General features: G+C 37.8%; 1 protein-coding gene across 1 annotated transcript in view; it reads left to right on the top strand.

Annotated features, from left to right (window-relative positions):
• Window positions 1-12,996: 12,996 nt before the first annotated feature.
• LOC101898923 (relaxin receptor 2) overlaps window positions 12,997-21,904 on the top strand; it is a 77,348-nt gene continuing 68,440 nt past the window's right edge. Inside the window, exon 1 of the mRNA XM_059123318.1 lies at window positions 12,997-13,176. Coding sequence (XP_058979301.1) covers window positions 13,089-13,176 — 88 coding nt within the window. The 5' untranslated portion in view covers window positions 12,997-13,088. The remainder of the gene's footprint in view (window positions 13,177-21,904) is intronic.

The raw sequence follows: 21,904 nt of genomic DNA on the forward strand, positions 1-21,904 counted from the left end.
CATGGAAACTTTAACTTTCTCAAAGAAAATTATATACATAATTAATTATTATAATTGTTAATAACATTTATTCCCCCTTTCTCCATTAGTTTTAGTATATTTGTAGTCCATTATTCCAACAGTTACCATCATAGATAATTGTCCATATTTTTTTCGATTGTATTGTATTCCTCCTCATCATCATTCCTTTATCTTAAAATCTGAAATCAAAAATATAGTTACTATATATATTTATAAAAAATAATATACATTTTTTGTGTGCACCATTTATTAGTTATTTTTTTATTAATTATTAATTAATTAAATAATAATGCTTAAAAAAAACAGTTATGAATATTGTATTTCAAATCAAATTCAAATGAAAAAAATATGCTTCAATTTAGTGCAAATATTAAATAAAATAAATTAAAAAAAATACAAAAACAAATGCTGTTTAACAATGCAATTTTTAAGCAAATTAGCTAAAGCATAACAAAACAGGGTATTTGTTTTTTTGTCTGGGGGGTTTTTGGGGGTAAGAGAACGGGACTTCATTGTGGTTGATGCAAAAGAGTAACTGATTGACTGACGCCCAGACGAAACGGCAGAAGATAGAAACTTAAAATTTTGCACGAGGGTCAGTCTTGGCAAACTCTCGATAAAATTCCAAGAAAAAATTAATCAAAAAATTTTGTGGAATATTTTTGCGCACATTGATGCAATTTTTATACCCTCCACCATAGTATGGAGGGTATATTAAGTTTGTCATTCCGTTTGTAACACCTCGAAATATACATTTTAGACCCCACGAAGTATATATATTCTGGTTCAGCATAAAATTCTACGTGCATTTAGCAATATCCGTCCGTCCGTCTGTGAAAATCACTCTAGCTTCCGAACGAACTGAAGTTGTTTGAAAAAATTTAGCGACATTATTCACCGGAATCTTTTCAAATTTGGTATTTGAAGTTCGTAATGGATACAACAGCCTAAGACAGAAAACTGTCTGTGCAGGTCCACGTCTTCATATAGCCCCCATATAACGGAACCTCCCGATATTCGGTATTTTGATGATTTTAGCTACATTATTCACTGATTTTTTTAAGTTTCGCATTTGAATATTGTAATGCCTTATGACAAAAGTTACCTATGCAGGTCCATGTCGTCGTATAGACCCTAGCTACATTCGGTATTTTTAAGATTTTAACAGAATTTTTAAAGGATTTTATTGTTTTTGAGAATTGGCAAATTCCTACCAAATGGTGGGTATATATAATTTGATACGGCCCAAACATGCCTCATCAAAATAACGTTTTTAGACCCCAGGCCTCTTTGGGCCAAATCCGTTTCAGGACATTTGGAGTCGATCTACCGATGTTCGTCTGTCCATCTGTTTGGCTGGTGAGGCGCAACATAATTCTCGAAAAGAGCGTCCGATTTGGTCCCAACTTGGTACATTGTAATATTATTATCAAACTTACATCGAGTTCGGAGATGGACAATATCGGTCCACTTCGAAATTTTCGAAAAAAGACATATTTAACTGCACAAAAAGAGAAGCAATAATCCGATTTTGCTCGAACTTTGCAAATCCTAATATTTGCGTCAATTTTAGATCAAGTGCAAAAATGGACAATGTCGGTCCACTCCATCAAGTACCTCCCCCACAAAGAGTCAACATTTAAAATATTTGTAACCCCTATAAAATACGATGTAAGTGTCCGATTGTCTTCAAATTTCACATATCACAATATTTTTTTGTAACACAAGGTCTGGTGTTAGGAGGGAATATATCGGTCCACTTATTTTGGTACCTCCCCGCACAAAGGGTCGAAATTTTCAAAAAATATATATAAAATATATTTTTTGCACAGAAAGAGGAACGATTACCCGATTTTGCTCTAACTTTGCAAATCCTAATATTTGCGTCAGTGCTAGGTTGGGTGGCGAAAATGGACAGTATCGGTCCACTCCATCAAGTACCTCCCCCACAAAGGGTCAACATTTTGAATAATTATAACTCTTATAAAATGTGATGTAAGGATCCGAACGTTTTCAAATTTTACACATTCCAATATTTTTATTTACCCAAGGTCTAGTTTGAAGATGGTCCACTCCTTCTGGTACCTCCCCCACATCGGGTCAGAATGTTAAATATTCATGAAACCCTTAAAACGCAAAATTAACATCCGATTCCATTCAGACTCGTCACATCTCAATATTTATATCAAAACAAGATCTATTATAAAGATGGTAAAGATCGGTCCATTCCTTCTGGTATCTCCCCCACAAAGAGTCAAAGTTTTGAATAACAAAAACAATTATAGAATCCGTAATAAACATCCGTTTCTCTTCATATTTCACACATCCTATTGTTTCTACTAACATAAGATCAGCTGTGAAGATGGGATATATCGGTCCACTTCTTCTGATACCTCCCCCACAAAGTGTCAAAATGTTGAATATAAATTGCGCTCATAAAATGCGAATTAACATCCAATTCCATTCAGATTTGGCACATCTCAATATTTCTATCAACACAAGATCTGTTATAAAGAAGGTGGGGGTCCGACCATTCCTTCTGGTACCTCCCCCACAAAGGGTCAGAGTTTTAATTAACTAAAAGGAGCACAAAATCCGAAATAAGCATCCGGTTCTCTTCATATTTCACACATCCCATTATTTCTACTAACACAAGATCTACTGTGAAGATGGGAGACATCGGCGCACTGCTTCTGGTACCTCACCCACAAAGGATCAAAATTTTGAATATCCATGAAGCTCATAAAATGCAAAATTAACATCCGATTTCATTCAGACTTGGTACGTCTCAGTGTTTCCATCAGCACAAGATCTGTTATATAGATAGTAGATATCAGTCTACTCCTTCTGGTACCTCCCCCACAAAAGATCGAAATTTTGAATAACCAAAAACGTTTATAAAATCCGAAATAAACATCCGTTTCTCTTCGTAATCCTCACATCCCATTAATATTTGCTGTGAAGATGAAGATATATCGGTCCACTCATTCTGGTATATCTGAACATTTTTCTCTACCAGAAACCTGAGAAGAATATGGAATTTATGATTTCGCATAGAATTGGATATAACTGTTCGATTTTCTTGTAATTCTACCCATACCAATATTTTTATCTGTATTAGACGAAGTGTGAAAATAGAACACTTCGGTCGACTATATCTGGTATTTCATATAAACTGAAGGAAGAAGTCTATATAATCAAACCTGGTGCGTCACAATAATTATATCATATTTATTTAGGACCTATACGAAATGTACAATATTGGCTCATTCCTTCGAAACTTACTCCATAGAGAGTCAACAATTTGAATAATCATAACAGAAGTCAAAATACATTTAAATAATCGAACATTGGCTGAGGGTATCCATCTGTAGCCAAAACCGACCGATACTTTTTAATTTGTTAAGTTTACTTTTATTATCTGCAGGAATTTTCTTGAATATATTTAATTTCTTCTATGCTGAACGTATTTTGTATGGTGGCCCATGGCGCGTATACTTTTTCTAACAATCGACCAATTGAAACACCCATACGCCATGATGTCCACTGTTTTTATTCTCAACAGCTGTTGGAAAGACCAACAACAAGAAATCAAAGACAAAATAAAACCAAATAAAAAATGTAATGATCATTTCATTGCTTGAATGAGAAAGAAGAATTGAGAGAGAGGGAGAGCATCACAACACATTGTCTATGTGTGAGTGTTGTTATCACTCTGAGATTATTGTCACATTTTGCCGGCAATGTTTCTACTCTTGTTTTATTTACTGTTGTTCGTATGTGTGTTTTGGCAAATGTAAACAAAATCGGTTTCAATGAGTTTGTGGTAACAGTGTGCGTGTGTGGCAATGCCATCAACTCAGTTGTGTGTGTCGGTGTATTTGTGTGAGAATACTTCTTTGCTGTGAGGGTTTTGTTTTTTTTCTTCTGTGTTATTTTCTTCTTGTTTTTGGAAATATAAAACAATTACCATTATCATTGGTTGGTTGGATGGTTGGTAGCTGAAATCCAGTTGAAAAACGAAAGCATCAGTTACAAACGGAACGTGATACAATTCGGACGTCTTGTCGGCTTGAAAAAAATGAGAGAGTGAATTTTTCTCATTCAATTCGTCAACGAAAGTCGTTAGAAAAAAAGAAAATCTAATTTCGTAAACATAAAAAGAACGAAGTGATTTGTAACGTTCAATTTGAATTTAAATTGAGATTAAAATTTCTTTGAAGAGATAAAAATAAAGGGAGAGATATTTAAATAAAATATTGACAATTAAGAATGTATAACATTAAAAAATCACAAAATTCATTAAAGTTGTTGAAATTTAAAATGAAAAAATTAAAATTTATTTAAGTTCTTGAAATTAAAATAATAAATAAATAAATTAAATAAAATAACATATTTAATTAAAAGTGCGTTTGTGTGCTTGAGTGTTATCGCTGTTATTGTTTCGGAATAAATCTTTAACTCCTACCAGCGCCAACAAGGAAGTGGAAATTCAGTGTTATTTTATGGTTGAGTTCAGTGGTCTGTTCAATGTCCTTTGAAATTAAGTTATGACCTTTTTTCCTTTGCTTCTGTGTGTGTGTGTGTGTCTCCGTTTACCACAATGAGGTTAAGTGCAAAGAGATTTTTTCAATAACAACAAAAATTATGAGATGAAGATGAAATAATAATTAATAGTTAAACTTAATATTTGTGTAAAAATAATGAATTCATTTGGATAGTCGACACAGGGAGATTAAAAAGCTTGAAATAATTTTCAATTATTAGGGTCCAGTATTTGGACGCCACAAAATTAAAATGGACAATAACGCTGTTCTGAGAAAAATATTCCCAATTTGGGACCTCTTAAGGATTAAAGTATCCGCAATATAATGTTACCGAATGGTCTTTTATTCGTTAATAATAGAGCATGAAGAAGATATAAATTTCAGTAAAAAAAACATAATTTTCGGAAGATTTTTTCTTTTGGATAAAATACGGATAGTTTTACAAGTTCAAAAGTATCAGTCGGTTATGCCGACAGATGCATTTCCTCTGCCAATGTTCGATTATTTAAATATATTTCTGTTCTGTTCTGTTATGATTATTCAAATTATTGACCCTCTATGGAGCAGATTCTGAAGGATTTGGCCAATATTGAACATTTCGTATCGGACCTAAATAAATATGATATATATAGTGAGAGGTGCCCGATTTGGAGTATATTGGTTACTTCCTTCACTTTATATGAGACTAGCGAAGCCCGGTGCGCTTCGCAACCCTTTTTGCTTTTATATGCATAAAAAATTCCAGATTTCATTGAAATTGGAGAATTGGCCCTTCAGCTCGTCTACAAAGACTCCCTGGCCCTTCAGCTCGTCTACAGAGACTCCCTGGCCCTTCAGCTCGTCTACAGAGACTCCCTGGCCCTTCAGCTCGTCTACAGAGACTCCCTGGCCCTTCAGCTCGTCTATAGAGACTCCCTGGCCCTTCAGCTCGTCTATAGAGACTCCTTGGTCCTTCAGCTCGTCTATAGAGACTCCCTGGTCCTTCAGCTCGTCTATAGAGACTCCCTGGTACTTCAGCTCGTCTCTAGAGACTCCCTTCAGCTCGCCTATAGAGATTCCCTGGTCCTTCAGCTCGTCTATAGAGACTTCCTGACCTTCAGCTCGCTTATAGAGAATCCCTGGCCATCAGCCCGTCTTTAGAGACTCCCTGGCCTTCAGCTCGCCTATAGAGACTCCCTGGCCTTCAGCTCGCTTATAGAGACTTCCTGACCTTCAGCTCGCTTATAGAGAATCCCTGGCCATCAACCCGTCTATAGAGACTCCCTGGCCTTCAGCTCGCCTTCAGCTCGCCTTCAGCTCGCCTATAGAGACTCCCTGGCTTTCAGTTCGCCTATAGAGACTCCCTGGCCTTCAGCTCGCCTATAGAGACTCCCTGGCCTTCAGCTCGCTTATAGAACCTCCCTGACCTCCAGCTCGCTTATAGAGACTCCCTCGCTTTCAGCTCGCCTATAGAGACTCCCTGGCCTTCAGCTCGCCTATAGAGACTCACTGGCCTTCAGCTCGCCTATGGAGACTCACTGGGCTTCAGCTCGCCTATGGAGACTCACTGGCCTTCAGCTCGCCTATAGAGACTCCCTGGCCATCAGCTCGCCTATAGAGACTCCCTGGCCATCAGATCGCCTATAGAGACTCCCTGGCCATCAGCTCGCCTATAGAGACTCCCTGGCCATCGGCTCGCCTATAGAGACTCCCTGGCCTTCAGCTCGCCTATAGAGACTCTCTGGCCCTTCAGCTCGTCTATAGAGACTCCCTTCAACTCGCCTACAGAGATTTACTGGCCTTCAGCTCGCCTATAGAGACTATCGGCCTTCAACTTGCCTATAGAGACTCCCTGGCCATCAGCTCGTCTATAGAGAGTTCCTGGCCATTAGCTCGTCTATAGAGACTCCCTGGCCCTTCAGCTTGCTATAGAGACTCCCTGGCCCTTCAGCTCGTCTATAGAGACTCCTTGGTCCTTCAGCTCGTCTACAGAGACTCCCTGGCCCTTCAGCTCGTCTACAGAGACTCCCTGGCCCTTCAGCTCGTCTACAGAGACTCCCTGGCCCTTCAGCTCGTCTATAGAGACTCCCTGGCCCTTCAGCTCGTCTATAGAGACTCCTTGGTCCTTCAGCTCGTCTATAGAGACTCCCTGGCCATCAGCTCGCCTATAGAGACTCCCTGGCCATCAGCTCGCCTATAGAGACTCCCTGGCCATCAGCTCGCCTATAGAGACTCCCTGGCCATCGGCTCGCCTATAGAGACTCCCTGGCCTTCAGCTCGCCTATAGAGACTCTCTGGCCCTTCAGCTCGTCTATAGAGACTCCCTTCAACTCGCCTACAGAGATTTACTGGCCTTCAGCTCGCCTATAGAGACTATCGGCCTTCAACTTGCCTATAGAGACTCCCTGGCCATCAGCTCTCAGCTAGAGAGTTCCTGGCCATTAGCTCGTCTATAGAGACTCCCTGGCCCTTCAGCTTGCTATAGAGACTCCCTGGCCCTTCAGCTCGTCTATAGAGACTCCTTGGTCCTTCAGCTCGTCTATAGAGACTCCCTGGTCCTTCAGCTCGTCTATAGAGACTCCCTGGTCCTTCAGCTCGTCTGTAGGGACTCGCTGGCCTTCAGCTCACCTATAGAGACTCCCTGGCCTTCAGCTAGCCTATAGAGATTCCCTGGCTTTCAACTCGCCTACAGAGATTCCCTGGCTTTCAACTCGCCTACAGAGATTCCCTGGCCTTCAGCTCGCCTATAGAGACTCCCTGGCCTTCAGCTCGCCTATAGAGACTCCCTGGCCTTCAGCTCGCTTATAGAGACTCCCTCGCTTTCAGCTCGCCTATAGAGACTCCCTGGCCTTCAGCTCGCTTATAGAGACTCCCTCTCTTTCAGCTCGCCTATAGAGACTCCCTGGCCTTCAGCTCGCCTATAGAGACTCCCTGGCCTTCAGCTCGCCTATAGAGACTCCCCGGCCTTCAGCTCGCCTATAGAGACTCCCTCGCTTTCAGCTCGCATATAGAGACTCCCTGGCCTTCAGCTCGCCTATAGAGATTTCCTGGCTTTCAACTCGCCTACAGAGATTCCCTGGCTTCCAACTCGCCTACAGAGATTCCCTGGCCTTCAGCTCGCCTATAGAGACTCCCTGGCCTTCAGCTCGCCTTCAGCTCGCCTATAGAGACTCCCTGGCCTTCAGCTCGCCTATAGAGACTCTCTGGCCTTCAGCTCGCCTATAGAGACTCTCTGGCCTTCAGCTAGCTTATAGAGACTCCCTGGCTTTCAGCTCGCCTATAGAGACTCCTTGGCCTTTAACTCGCCTACAGAGATTCCCTGGCCTTCAGCTCGCCTATAGAGACTCTCTGGCCTTCAACTCGCCTACAGAGATTCCCTGGTCTCCTTAATTTACCTGTCTAGTCAAGGTCGCTCGGTTTGTTAACATTGCGATACGTGTCAATAGGCCATTTGATGTCTTCATATTCTCCCTTTTGATGATAATTTCATGCATAACGCCAATTATTACTTTTCAACATCTCTCGAATGAAAGACTCCCTTTTGACTTCTCTTAGAATCGCCAAGGTAACTGACAAAACGAATGGTCATAAATATTTATTACCTCAACAAATATGGTCAAGCCAGGCAATTGTTGTTGATAATTTCTCTCTCTCTCAAAAAAAAAAAAGAGGCTAGTCAAGAGAAAATATTATTTTAATGGCAACAAAGCAAACAAAGAGAAGACATGAAAAGAGGGGGAAAAATGCAGATTCAACAGTTTCCAAATGTTTTTTCTCTTTCTAACATTGTTGTTATCCTAACTCGAACACAACGACCGAACATACGTTTTCAAACCAACACCAACACAAATACAGCGACATTAACGCCAGGACCTATTAACAAAAGCTTAACAAATGAACGTGACGAATGTATCTGCAATGCAAATTTTGAAATGCTATTACGCCTTTGAGAATTCGATGGGGCCAAGCCAAGACACAGACAGATACAGCGACCGAAAGAAGCTGTAGAGAACGCCGCATAATAACAAAACAGAGTATCAAATTACAACGAAATGTTAAAAATAAACAGAATTTTAATATCAAAAGGACCCTAGCGGAATTCTAACAATGGACATTGGACCCTGTCGATGGGAGTAGTGGAACAGTGAAAATTATTCATGGAGCAAATGTCTGGTAATAAGAAATGAGAAACTATGTAAACAAGACAAATAAAGTAAACAAAGAAAGGCTATTAGACATAGAAGGCCCTGCGGAGGTGTTGTATAGATGGCAAACCTTTCAAAGGTGTTCCCCAGATGGAAAAAATTCTTCCTAGAGACGTCTAAATATTAATACAAACCCTTCTTTAGGGGTTCCTACAACATATACAAATTAGAGGTTCAATTTAAAAGCAACGATTCAAGTTCTGAAATCGAAGAGAAGACTCGTTACCATTTTTCAAATAGAACCAGGCCTCCGAAAAACTTGCGAGTATAATTCTGGGAGCAGAAGAAGAAAATCGAGCAAATCCAATTTTTCGATGTAGCTAAAATAATATGAGCGATCGTAATTTCCTCATTTTTAAATGGGAGCAGAATTCAAAAGTAGAGCTGATTCCACTCTTGCCGAGCACTTTACCCCCTTCTTAGACTCCGAAAAGCACTCCTATTCTTCGAACACTCCTGCTCCTGAGTGAAAATGAGCAAACCTGTGTTGTGAATAGGACACATGGAATGTGGTTCATATGAACTGTTTTTTTTGCAAAATGCATGATTAGGGCAACTCCGTTGAAAAATATGCAAAAAATCGTCGAAATGTTTTAAATGAGAGGGTACCGTAAAGTTACCAGACTCTCCATTCCTTCGGACTCCCTGGCCTTCCGCTAGTCTATAGCGATCCGCTGGCCGTTCAGCTCGCCTACAGAGATTCCCTGGCCGTTCAGCTCGTCTATAGGGACTCCCTGGCCTTTAGCTCGCCTATAGAGACTCCCTGGCATTCAGCTCGCCTATAGAGACTTCCTGGCCTTCAGCTCGTCTATAGAGACTCCCAGGCCCCTAAGCTCGTCTATAGAGACTCCCAGGCCCCTAAGCTCGTCTATAGAGACTCTCTGGTCTTCAACTCTCCTAGAAAGACTCCCTGGCCTTCAGCTCGTCTATAGGGACTCCCTGGCTTTCAACACGTCTATATAGACTCCTTGGCATCCAGTCCGCCAACATGGACTTCCTGGCCTTCTACACGTCTATAAAGACTCCCTGGCCCTTCAGAGACTCCCTGGCCTTTCAGCTCGTCTATAGAGACTCACTGGCCTTTCAGCTCGTCTATAGAGACTCCCTGGCCTTTCAGCTCGTCTATAGAGACCCGCTTGCCGTTCAGCTCGTCTTTAGAGACCCGCTGGCCGTTCAGCTCGTCTTTAGAGACCCGCTGGCCGTTCAGCTCGTCTATAGAGACTCCTTGGCCCTTCAGCTCTTCTATAGAGACTCCTTGGCCCTTCAGCTCTTCTATAGAGACTCCCTTCAGCTCGTCTATAGAGACCCGCTGGCCTTCAGCTCGTCTATAGAGACTCCCTGGCCTTCAGCTCGTCTATAGAGACTTCCTGGCTTTTCAGCTCGCCTATAGAGATTCCCTGGCCTTCAGCTGGCCTTTCGCACGTCTATAGAGACTCCCTGACCTTCAGCTCGTCTACAGAGACTCCCTGGCCTTCAGTCCTCCAACATAGACTTCCTGGCCTTCTACACGTCTATAAAGACTCCCTGGCCTTCAGCTCGTCTACAGAGATTCCCTGGCCTTCAATTTGTCTATAGAGACTCCTTGACTTTCGGTCCGTAAGTGATTTGTCAACAATTTTCACTTTTTTTCTTCTTCTGTGAAAAGAAGACCTTCGGGAGCTCTTCTATGAAAAGAAGACCTTCGGGAGCTCTTCTATGAAAAAAAGACCTTCGGAAGCTCTTCTATGGCAAGAAGACATTCGGACGCTTTTCTATGACAAGAAAACCTTTGCAAGCTCTTCTATGACAAGAAGACCTTCGGAGGCTTTTCTATGACCAAAAGGCCTTTGGAAGCCCTTCTATGAAAATAATACCTTTCGGAGGCTCTTCTATGAAAAGAAGACCTTCGGTAGCTCTTCTATGACAAGAAGACCTTCGAAAGCTCTTCTATGAAAAGAAGACCTCTGAAGGTCTTCTATGAAAAGAATACTTTCTGCAGCTCTTCCTTGAAAAGAAGACCTTCGGAAGCTCTTCTATGAAAAAAAGATCTTCTGAAGCTCTTCTATAAAAAGAAGATCTTCAGTCCTTCTAAAGTTCTTCTATGAAAGAAGACCTTCTGAAAATGTGCAATAAAAATGCTAAGGCTTCTATGGAAAAAGATCCTCCATAAATATAAGTAAATCGGAAGCTTTTCTAGTGGAATATAAAGATGATGGAGGAGAACCTTCGAAATCTTTTTGGGAACAAAGCTTTTCGGAAGCTGTTCTATGAATAGCGTATATTCACAAACACTTCTTTGGTATAGAAAATGTCCAAAGCTCTTCTATTTGTAGAAGATCTTCTAAGGTGTTTCAATGGATATATAAGGCCTTCCAAAGCTGTTTTATAATTAGAAGATTTTCTACAGGCCTTCTTTTTAAAGAATGCTCTTTAAAGCTTCTAAAGCTCTTGTACGTTCAAACTGTCCTCTAACCGAATATAATATATTCGAAGACTCGTCTGAGACTAGAAGGCCTTTCAAAGCGACTTTACAGAGCTTTTCAATGAAAATAATAGCTCTTGAAGCTCTTCAATGAGTAGAACTCTAAAGATTTTCTATGAGTGGAATATATTAGAAAGATCTCTGCGAATAGAATGACTTTAGAGAGATTTTTCTATGAAACAAATAGATTTTAAAGCTTTTGCTCTGCGGTATTTTGACCCATTCCCGGTGAAGCGCTTGCTTGAGGTGATCGACACTTTGGTATTTTTAAGTGCCAACCTTGCTTTCCAAAATACTCCAGACACAATAGTCCAACGAATTGGTATCAGGAGATTTTGTTGGCCATTGAGCGCCGGGAAATGAAGCGAGGAATTCTTGGGTGGCGCGTACTGAGTGGGATGGTCCTGAGTCCTATTGGAATGTCGAAGGTCTGCGGCCAAAATGTTTGCGTGCCCAAGGCTTTAATACACCCTTCAGAATATTTTCGCGATAATATTCGGCATTTATTCTGATGCCACGATCGATTAATTCGAGCGGAGAGCGACCATCGGCTGTTATGGCGGCCCACACCATCACCATGGCCGGCGCTTGAGTTCTGGTGGCCAACCGAGGGTGCACATTTTCAGCGGACCTCTTTGGCAAGTAAAAGCGATCATGGCTTAGAAATGATAGCAGTCTGAAGTTATTTGCAGTTTTTTCCAACTCACCCTGTATTTTTGCTAAAGCAAGATCTGTTATGATGATGATATATATCTGCCAACCCCTTCTGCTACCTCACCACAAAGGGTCACAATTTCCAACTTATTACCAACCAATTTACTTATATCTGTCATATCTTGCGAAACAAGTCAGAGATTCTGTTTTTTTAAATTATTGCATACCTCATATAAAGTGTAGGATGCAGTCGATATAGTCCAAACCTGGCACATCGCAATATTTATATCATATTTATTTAGGTCCGACACGAAATGGACAATATTGGCCATTCCTTCGAAACCTAATAAAGGGTCAAAAACAGTAGTCAAAATATATTTAAATAATCGAATAATCAACTCCTCTACTTTGAGTCACAGAAAAAGGAGCTATCCAAATATTGTCTGAGTTAATGTGTCTCCAATTGAAAACTAACATCCGGAGTTGTGTCTATAACCCATCCATCCATTGACTATTCAAAAAAGAGAAAAAGAAGACATGATTAATGACTCAATATTAGTTTAAGAATAAAATAAAAAGTGAAAAAACCCCAATCCCTAGAAGTGAAAACTATATTTTCGTACTTAGACTGCATTTTTTTTTATTTTTGTTGTGGTTCGGCGAAGGAGCTTGTCAAAGATGCTGCTTTTGCTGCTGCATCATCGTCTTCATCACTCTCATCATCAACAACAACAGCGTCAACATGACTTGAATTGTGATAAATAAAAGATAAGTATGTGTGTGTGATTTTCTGCATGAGATTTAAGACCGAATGGAATGTCCGTCCAAACACCAGCATGCCTGCCTGCCATTCCAGCTACATAGACTCCAAGTCATTCATAAAAGCTAGTCTGATGAAGCTATAAAAATGCCATGAGATAAGTGTGAAAGAATCAGCAAAAAAAACACCAACAAATAAAAAAGACCAACAACAACAATCCTGAAAAATAAAAATGAACTGGAAAATTGTTTAATTTTCATCAATGTTGAATGGATTAAATTTCACTTCAGTGTAGAATAATTTTCCTTGCAATTTTTTTTTTAAATACATTTTTTGGGAAAATTTCTGTGGAAAGAGGGGAAGTGCTTTCTTCATATTTCCCATTACCAACCCGCCCCATCCATCTCCATTTCAAACATTGACAAAGAAGAAAAAGCCAGGCAGCTGCAGTACCGGTTAGCATGGTCTATGGCAGGAGCATAGCAATTGGCGTATTATTTCTGGCCATCGTTTGTGCATTGTCGGCATTAATCTTCTATTTCAGTTTGGGTAAGTAAATCTCGAGAGAATGAGAGACGGGGAAGATCTTTCTCTCTCTCTCTCTCTCTTTCTCTCAACATCTAAGTTAATCCCTTTAGTATCGTATTTATTTATAGTATTTATATTTATATTTATTTATTTATAGTATTATTTGTTATTATTATATTATTATTATATACTATTATTATTATTATTATTATTATTATTATTATTATTATTATTATTATTATTATTATTATTATTATTATTATTATTATTATTATTATTATTATTATTATTATTATTATTATTATTATTATTATTATTATTATTATATTTATTATATTATATTATTATTTATTTATTTATATTTATTTAGTATTTATTTATTTATTTAGTATCGTATTTATTTATTTATTTAGTATTTTACATTTCATGACCATAATTTTTATATCCTCCACCACATTATGGAGGGTATATTAAGTTCGTCATTCCGTTTGTAACACCTCGAAATATACATTTCTGACCCCACAAGGTATACATATTCTTGATCAGCATAAAATTTTATGGCGATTTAGCGATGTCCGTCTGTGGAAATCACTCTATCTCTAGCCGAACGAAATGAGATAGGTTGATAAAATTTTACTCAATTGTGTAGTATATCTGTAGCACTTTTGGTATTGAAAATGGATGATGTAGGTTCACGTTTTGGGAGAGCCCCCATATAATGGTACCTCCCTATATTCGGTATTTTGGTGATCTAAGCGACATTATTTACCGGAATTATTTCAAATTTGGTGTTTGTAGTCCGTAATGGATACTACAGCCTATAACAAAAAATTGTCTGTGCAGGTCCAAGTCTTCGTATAGCCCCCATATGACGGTACCTCCCGATATTCGGTATTTTGAAGATTTTAGCGACATTATTCATCGGAAATGTTTCAAATTTGGTATTTAAAGTTCGTAATAGATACTACAGCCTAAGACAGAAAATTGTCTGTGCAGGTCCACGTCTTCGTATATCCTCTATATCATGGTACCTCCCTGTATTCGGTATTTTGATGATTTTAACAACATTATTTACCGGATTTGTTTCAAATTTAGTATTTGAAGTTTGTAATGGGTACTACAGCATATGACAGAAAATTGTCTGTGCATGTCCACATCTTCATATAGCCCCCACATGACGGTACCTCCCGATATTCGGTATTTTAATGATTTTAGCGATATTATTCACCGGACTTGTTTCAAATTTGGTATTTGAAGTTCGTAATGGATACAATAGCCTAGGACAGAAAATTGTCTGTGCAGGTCCACGTCTTCATATAGCCCGCATATAACGGTACCTCCCTATATTCGGTATTTTGATGATTTTAGCGACATTATTCACGGGAATTCTTTCAAATTTGGTGTTTGAAGTTCGTAATAGATACTACAGCCTAGGACAGAAAATTGTCTGTGCAGGTTCACATCTTCGTATAGCCCCCATATAATGGTACCTCCCGATATTCGGTATTTTGGTGATTTAGGCGACATTATTCACCGGAATTGCTTCAAATTTGGTATTTGAAGTTTGTTATGGGTACTACAGCCTATGACAGAAAATGGTCTGTGCAGGTCCACGTCTTCGTATAGCCCCCATATAATGGTACCTCCCGATATTCGGTATTTTGGTGATTCAAGCGACATTATTTACCGGAATTGCTTCAAATTTGGTATTTGAAGTTCGTAATGGAAACTACAGACTAGGATAGAAAATTGTCTGAGCAGGTCTACGTCTTCGTATAGCTCCAATATAACGGTACCTCCCTATTTTCGGTATTTAGATGATTTAACCGACATTATTCACCGGAATTGTTTCAAATTTGGTATTTGAAGCTCGTAATGCATACTACAGCCTAGGACAGAAAATTGTCTGTGCAAGTCCACGTCTTCGTATAGCCCCCATATAATGGTACCTCCCTTTTTTTCGGTATTTTAATGAATTTAGCGACATTATTCAAATTTGGTATTTGAAGTTCATTATGAATACTAAAGCCAAAGACAGAATATTGTCTGTGCAAGTCCACGTCTTCGTATAGCCCCCATATGACGGTACCTCCCGATATTCGGTATTTTGATGATGTTAGCGACATTATTCACAGGAATTGTTTCAAATTTGGCGTTTGAAGTTCGTAATGGATACTACAGCCTGAGACAGAAAATTGTCTGTGCAGGTCTAGGTCTTTGTATAGCCCCCATATAACGGTACCTCCCGATATTCGGTATTTTCATGATTTTAGCGACATTATTCACCGGAATTGTTTCAAATTCAAATATTTGAAGTTCGTTATGGATACTACAGCCTATGATAGAAAATTGTCTGTGCAGGTCCAAGTCTTCGTATAGCCCCCATATGACGGTACCTCCCGATATTCGGTATTTTGATGATGTTAGCGACATTATTCACAGGAATTGTTTCAAATTTGGCGTTTGAAGTTCGTAATGAATACTAAAGCCTAAGGCAGAAAATTGTCTGTGCAGGTCTAGGTCTTCGTATAGCCCCCATATAACGGTACTTCCCGATATTCGGTATTTTGGTGATTTTAGCGACATTATTCACCGGAATTATTTTAAATTTGGTATTTGAAGTTCGTAATGGGTACTACTGCCTAAGACAGAAAATTGTCTGTGCAGGTCCACGTCTTCGTATAGCCCCCATATAATGGTACCTCCCTTTTTTCGGTATTTTGGTGATTTAAGCGACATTATTCACCGGAATTGGTTCAAATTTGGTATTTGAAGTTCGTAATGGGTACTTCAGCCTATGACAGAAAATTGTCTGTGTAGGTCCACGTCTTCGTATATAATGGTACCTCCCGATATTCGATGTTTTGATGATTGTAGCGACATTATTCACCGGAATTTTTTCAAATTTGGTAGTTGAAGCTTGTAATGCATACTACAGCCTAAGAGAGAAAATTGTCTGTGCAGGTCCACGTCTTCGTATAGCTCCAATATAACGGTACCTCCCTTTTTCGGAATTTTGGTGATTTTAGCGACATTATTCACTGGAATTGTTTCAAATTTTGTATTTGAAGTTTGTTATGGGTACTACAGCCTATGACAGAAAATTGTCTGTGCAGGTCCACGTCTTCGTATAGCCCCCATATAATGGTACCTCCCAATATTCGGTATTTTAATGATTTTAGCGACATTATTTACCGGAATTGTTTCAAATTTGGTATTTGAAGCTCGTAATGGGTACTACAGCCTACGACAGAAAATTGTCTGTGCAGGTCCACGTCTTTGTATAGCCCCCATATAAGGGTACCTCCGATATTCGGTATTTTGGTGATTTTAGCGACATTATTCACCGGAATTGTTTCAAATTTGGTCTTTGAAGTTCGTAATGGGTACTACAGCCTATGACAGAAAATTGTCTGTGCAGGTTCACGTCTTCGTATAGCCCCCATAAAATGGTACCTCCCTATATTCGGTATTTTGGTGATTTTAGCGACATTATTCACCGGAATTATTTTAAATTTGGTATTTGAAGTTCGTAATGGGTACTACTGCCTAAGACAGAAAATTGTCTGTGCAGGTCCACGTCTTCGTATAGCCCCCATATAAGGGTACCTCCCGATATTAGGTATTTTGATGATTTTAGCGACATTATTCACCGGAATTGTTTCAAATTTGGTCTTTGAAGTTCGTAATGGATACTACAGCCTATGACAGAAAATTGTCTGTGCAGGTCCACGTCTTCGTATAGCCCCGATATAACGATACCCTCCCTATATTCGGAATTTTGATGATTTTAGCTGCATTATTCACCGAATTTTTTATTCAAGTTTCACTTTCGGTATTTTTACGATTTTAACAGAATTTTTAACGGATTTTATTTTTTTTGAAAATTGCCAAATTCGTTTCAAATTGTGGAGGGTATTCAAAGATCGGCCGAGACGAACTTACTGCTTTGTTACTTATTTTAAATATTATATCTCTATAAAATATAACAATTTTACTTATTTTATAATTTTAAATACCTCTGAAAAATTGTCCTAGGATCACATTTTCCACGTCATAATCTTGACAATTGTATTTTATGTCTCCACTTAAAAGCCCATTAAAATCCCTCATATTAATACATTTACATTTATTTTGACTAACACACACACACAAATGGCAAAGAGTTGTCTTTTCAGCCCCTAAAAGTAGGCCATAAAATTATTTTATACACGCACGTGGAATATGAATTTTGTTTTTGCAAACGTTATTCAAATGCCATAACATCTGTTTTGAGCAAAATTGTTAAACGAAATTCCGAACACGTATGAATTTTTAATATTCTTGAAAAACGTTTTCAAAGAAGTAACAAATTATTTTTATGTGGGAAATATTTTAATATTATTAACATATGATTGAAAGAATATTATTTAAAAGAAATGAAAATAATAGGGGGAAATTAGAAAGTATCATGGAGTTATAAAAACAAATAAGGAAACAGCCATAAAAACAAACAGAAAAATCTCGATCGGGTAGAACTTGTAATTTCCTAAACTTTTTGGAATGAAAATGCTAAATTTTAAAATAATTTCGCTTTTTAACCATGGTTATCTAGGTGTGGATTTTTAACCAATATTTCCAGAGCCTTCTATTCGTGTATTTGTGACAAATATTTCCAAAGTTATAAATTATTTCCAGAGCCATCTAGGCGTGGATTTTTAACCAATATTTCCAATGCCATCAATCCGTAGATTTTCGACCAGAGCCTTCTAGTCGTGGATTTGTAAAAAATATATCAAAAGCTATCAAATATTTCCAGAGCCATCTAGGCGTGGATTTTTAACCAATATTTCCAAAGCCATCTAGGCGTGGACTTTCAACCAATATTTTCAATGCCATCAATCCGTGGATTTTTGACCAGAGCCTTCTAGTCGCGGATTTGTAAAAAAAATATCCAAAGCTATCAAATATTTTCAGAGCCATCTAGGCATGGATTTTAAAAAAGATATTTCCAAAGCCATCCAGGCGTGGATTTTAAAAAAGATCTTTCCAAAGCCATTTAGGCGTGGATTTTTAAAAAATATTTCCAAAGCCATCTAGGCGTGGATTTAAAAAAAATATATTTTCAAAGCCATCTAGACGTGGATTTTAAAAAATATATTCCCAAAGCCTTCTAGGCGTTGATTTTTAAAAAAATATTTCCAAAGCCTTCTAGGCGTGGATTTAAAAAAAAAATATTTCCAAAGTCATCTAGGCGTGGATTTTTTAAAGAATATTTCCGAAGCCATCTAGGCGTGGATTTTAAAAAAAATATTTCCAAAGCCATCTAGGCTTGGATTTTTAACCAATATTTCCAAAGCCATCTAGGCGTGGATTTTTAAAAAAAATATTTCCAAAGCCATCTAGGCGTGGATATTTAAAAAAAATTATTTCCAAAGCCATTTAGGCGTGGATTTTAAAAAAAATATTTCAAAGGCGTGGATTTTTAAAAAGAAATATTTCCAAAGCCATCTAGGCGTGAATTTTTAAAAAATATTTCTAAAGCCATCCAAGCATGGATTTTTTAAAAAATATTTTCAAAGCCATCTGAGCGTGTATTTTTAAAAATAATATTTAAAAAGCCATCTAGGCGTGGGTTTTTAACCAATAATTCCAAAGCCATCTAGGCATGGATTTAAAAAAAATATTTCCAAAGCCATTTAGGGGTGGATTTTTAAAAAATATTTCCAGAGCCATCTAGGCGTGGATTAAAAAAAATATTTCCAAAGCCATCTAGGCGTAGATTTTTAAAAAATATTTCTAAAGTCATCTAGGTGTGGACTTTTAACCCATATTTCCAATGCCATCCGTGGATTTTTAACCAATATTACAAGGCCTTCTAGTCGTGGATTTTTAAAAAAATATTTCCAAAGCCATTTAGGCGTTGATTTTTAAAAAATTATTTTCAAAGCCATCTTGGCATGGATTAAAAAAATATTTCCAAAGCCATCTAGGCGTGGATTTAAAAAAAAAATCCAAAACCATTTGGGCGTGGATTTAAAAAAAAATATTTCCAAAGCCATCTAGGCGTGGATTTAAAAAAAAAAAAAATATTTCCAAAGCCATCCAGTCGTGGATTTTTAAAAAAAAAATATTTCCAAAGCCATCTATGCGTGGATATTTAAAAAAAAAATATTTCCAAACCCATTTAGGCGTGGATTTAAAAAAAATATTTCCAAAGCCATCTAGGCGTGGATTTAAAAAAAAATATTTCCAAAGCCATCCAGTCGTGGATTTTAAAAAAAAAATATTTCCAAAGCCATCTAGGCGTGGATATTAAAAAAAAAAAAATATTTCCAAAGCCATCTAGGCGTGGATATTTAAAAAAAAATTATTTCCAAAGCCATCAATCCGTGGATTTAAAAAAAAAAAGATTTCCAAAGCCATCTAGGCGTGGATATTTAAAAAAAAAAAATATTTCCAAAGCCATCTAGGCGGGGGTTTTAACCAATATTTTCAAAGCCATCTAGGCATGGATTTAAAAAAAATATTTCCAAAGCCATCTAGGCGTGGATTTAAAAAAATAAAAATATTGGATTTTTTTTAACAAATATATCCCCCATTACATCCTATATATCTCTATCCCAGCCGCCAACAGTGATTCAAAATTAATACTTTAAGTTCAATTATAGTCCACATTTTTTAAATCACCTCCATATCTCAATTCCAGATACCAATAGAGACCCCAATATCAAATTTTAAGATTTCAGCCCTATTCCTTCACCCAATACCAAACATGATACCATTCAGTTAAGTTTCCAGGCAACACATGAACAGCGACCCTAATACCGAATTTCAGATTCAAGTAAAATCTGTTTACCTAATACCAAATTATACCAAATATAGTACTATTTTGTACTTTTCGTACTAATATAGCTGCCATTTCTAAGACCACCTCCATAATATAACCACAGAGACCAGCAGTGAGATATTGCTTCACCCAAATTTAGTACCACAATTTTTGGACACATTTCCAAAACCAACTTTAATTCCCAAACCTACCACCATCAGGTACCGCAATGCAAAATTTCAAATGCCACCTTCATCCGTTCACCTTAACCCAAATTGGTTACCATTTAGTACAGCTTGCACACTTAGTACACGTTTCCAAAACCCCCTTCACATATTAAACTTACTCTCCAACCTCGATTCTTAAACCAAATTTCAAGTCTTTAGAAATTCACAGAGTATCAGAATACTTTTAGTAAACTTAGAGTTCGAATTTCCTAAAACCCTTTGGTACATCTATCCTGCACTCCATCAGAGACTCTCATTCCAAATTTCAAAATTCAAGCTCATCCGTTTGTCCAATACAAAGTATTAAATTTTGAGTTTTTTTAGTACTTGTCGTTACCTTTTAAAACGAATTTCCAAAAATCCAGCCAACACAACAGACTTACCCTCGAGCAAAATTTCGAAATTCTAGGGCGTTGATTCTCAGCCAGTTATTGTATTATTTATTTATTTATTATTATTTTATATAAATTCCTAGTCCTCTCTTTTAACACATTCTCTCATCTTATTAAGAAGTTCTTTCTTAAAAGTACTTATTGAAGTTTATACACATTTCTCCAGAATCCAATTTAACCTAATCTTGTTACTATTTTTGTATGGTTACCTATGTTGGTACAAATTTTTAATTTGAATAAATTAAATGAAAAAGAAGTTATCATACCAGGTGTTTTTGGTTCTTGTTTTTGGGAGCTCATTAGGAATTATCACCACATTTAAGAGGATAATCTATAATGACTTAGTTGGCAGTTTCTTAAGCAGCTAGCCATAAAAATGTGGAGAATGAACTTTCAACATCGGACTAGCCAACCAACTCAATGATGATGATGACGATGATAACAGCCATGCATAATTTACCACATTAAATGGCCGCAAGACTACCAAAGAGGCTGACAAACAAACAAACGAACAAACTACTAAATAAATGTCGCCTACACTGGTTGGCCTCTTCGACGAAAGAAGTTCGTCCTGGCTCCTATCAAATCTTAAGCAAAAGGCCAATTGTTAATGAGCAACAACAACAAAGGCTAATGTTCATAAATTGCAATTTAATAGACCACAAAGGCAAGCAACTTCTGGCACTCTCTCTCCCTCACACTCTCACTCTCTTTCATTTGCTCTTTCCCATAATCTCTTCATATTAAGATTTCATTTGCTTGCCACTCACGACAACGGAGAATACAAATGAAAAAGGCTAACACTTGCTTAACAATTGGCTGAAGTGGCAATCGTGTTATGGGCTAGCTGTGGTCCATTCATTTATTTGTTTTCAACGTTTATACACTCCTTTCTCCTTTGCTCTCCTCTCTCTCCATACATTTCTCTTATGTATTTATGAAGTGAGTTTGGAATCAAAAATAACGTTTTTTTGTGGACCATTCATGAGAGTAGTGTATTAGTAGTCTCAACACTACGAAGGGACAGTTATGTTAGTGTGTGTGTGTGGATGTGGGTGTCATAGCCGCCATAATAAACTATTAATAAACAGACCCACTCACACATACACACAAATACCCAACCAATAAACAAGTGTATAAACAATAATAAAAATATAATTTGCGTGCCTCTTTCATTCCAACTAACTGATTTTCTCTATTGGAATCTAATTGGAATTATGGGAGAGAATTATCTCCTCTCCCCACCACCCCCTATTAAGTGCGGTTTTTTTGTAAATAGCATCACTTCAGAGCCTCATAAATTCAAGGCCACTTGTTTCTTG

This window comes from Musca domestica, unplaced genomic scaffold (genome assembly GCF_030504385.1).
Source record: "Musca domestica strain aabys unplaced genomic scaffold, Musca_domestica.polishedcontigs.V.1.1 24, whole genome shotgun sequence".
NCBI lineage: Eukaryota > Metazoa > Arthropoda > Insecta > Diptera > Muscidae > Musca > Musca domestica.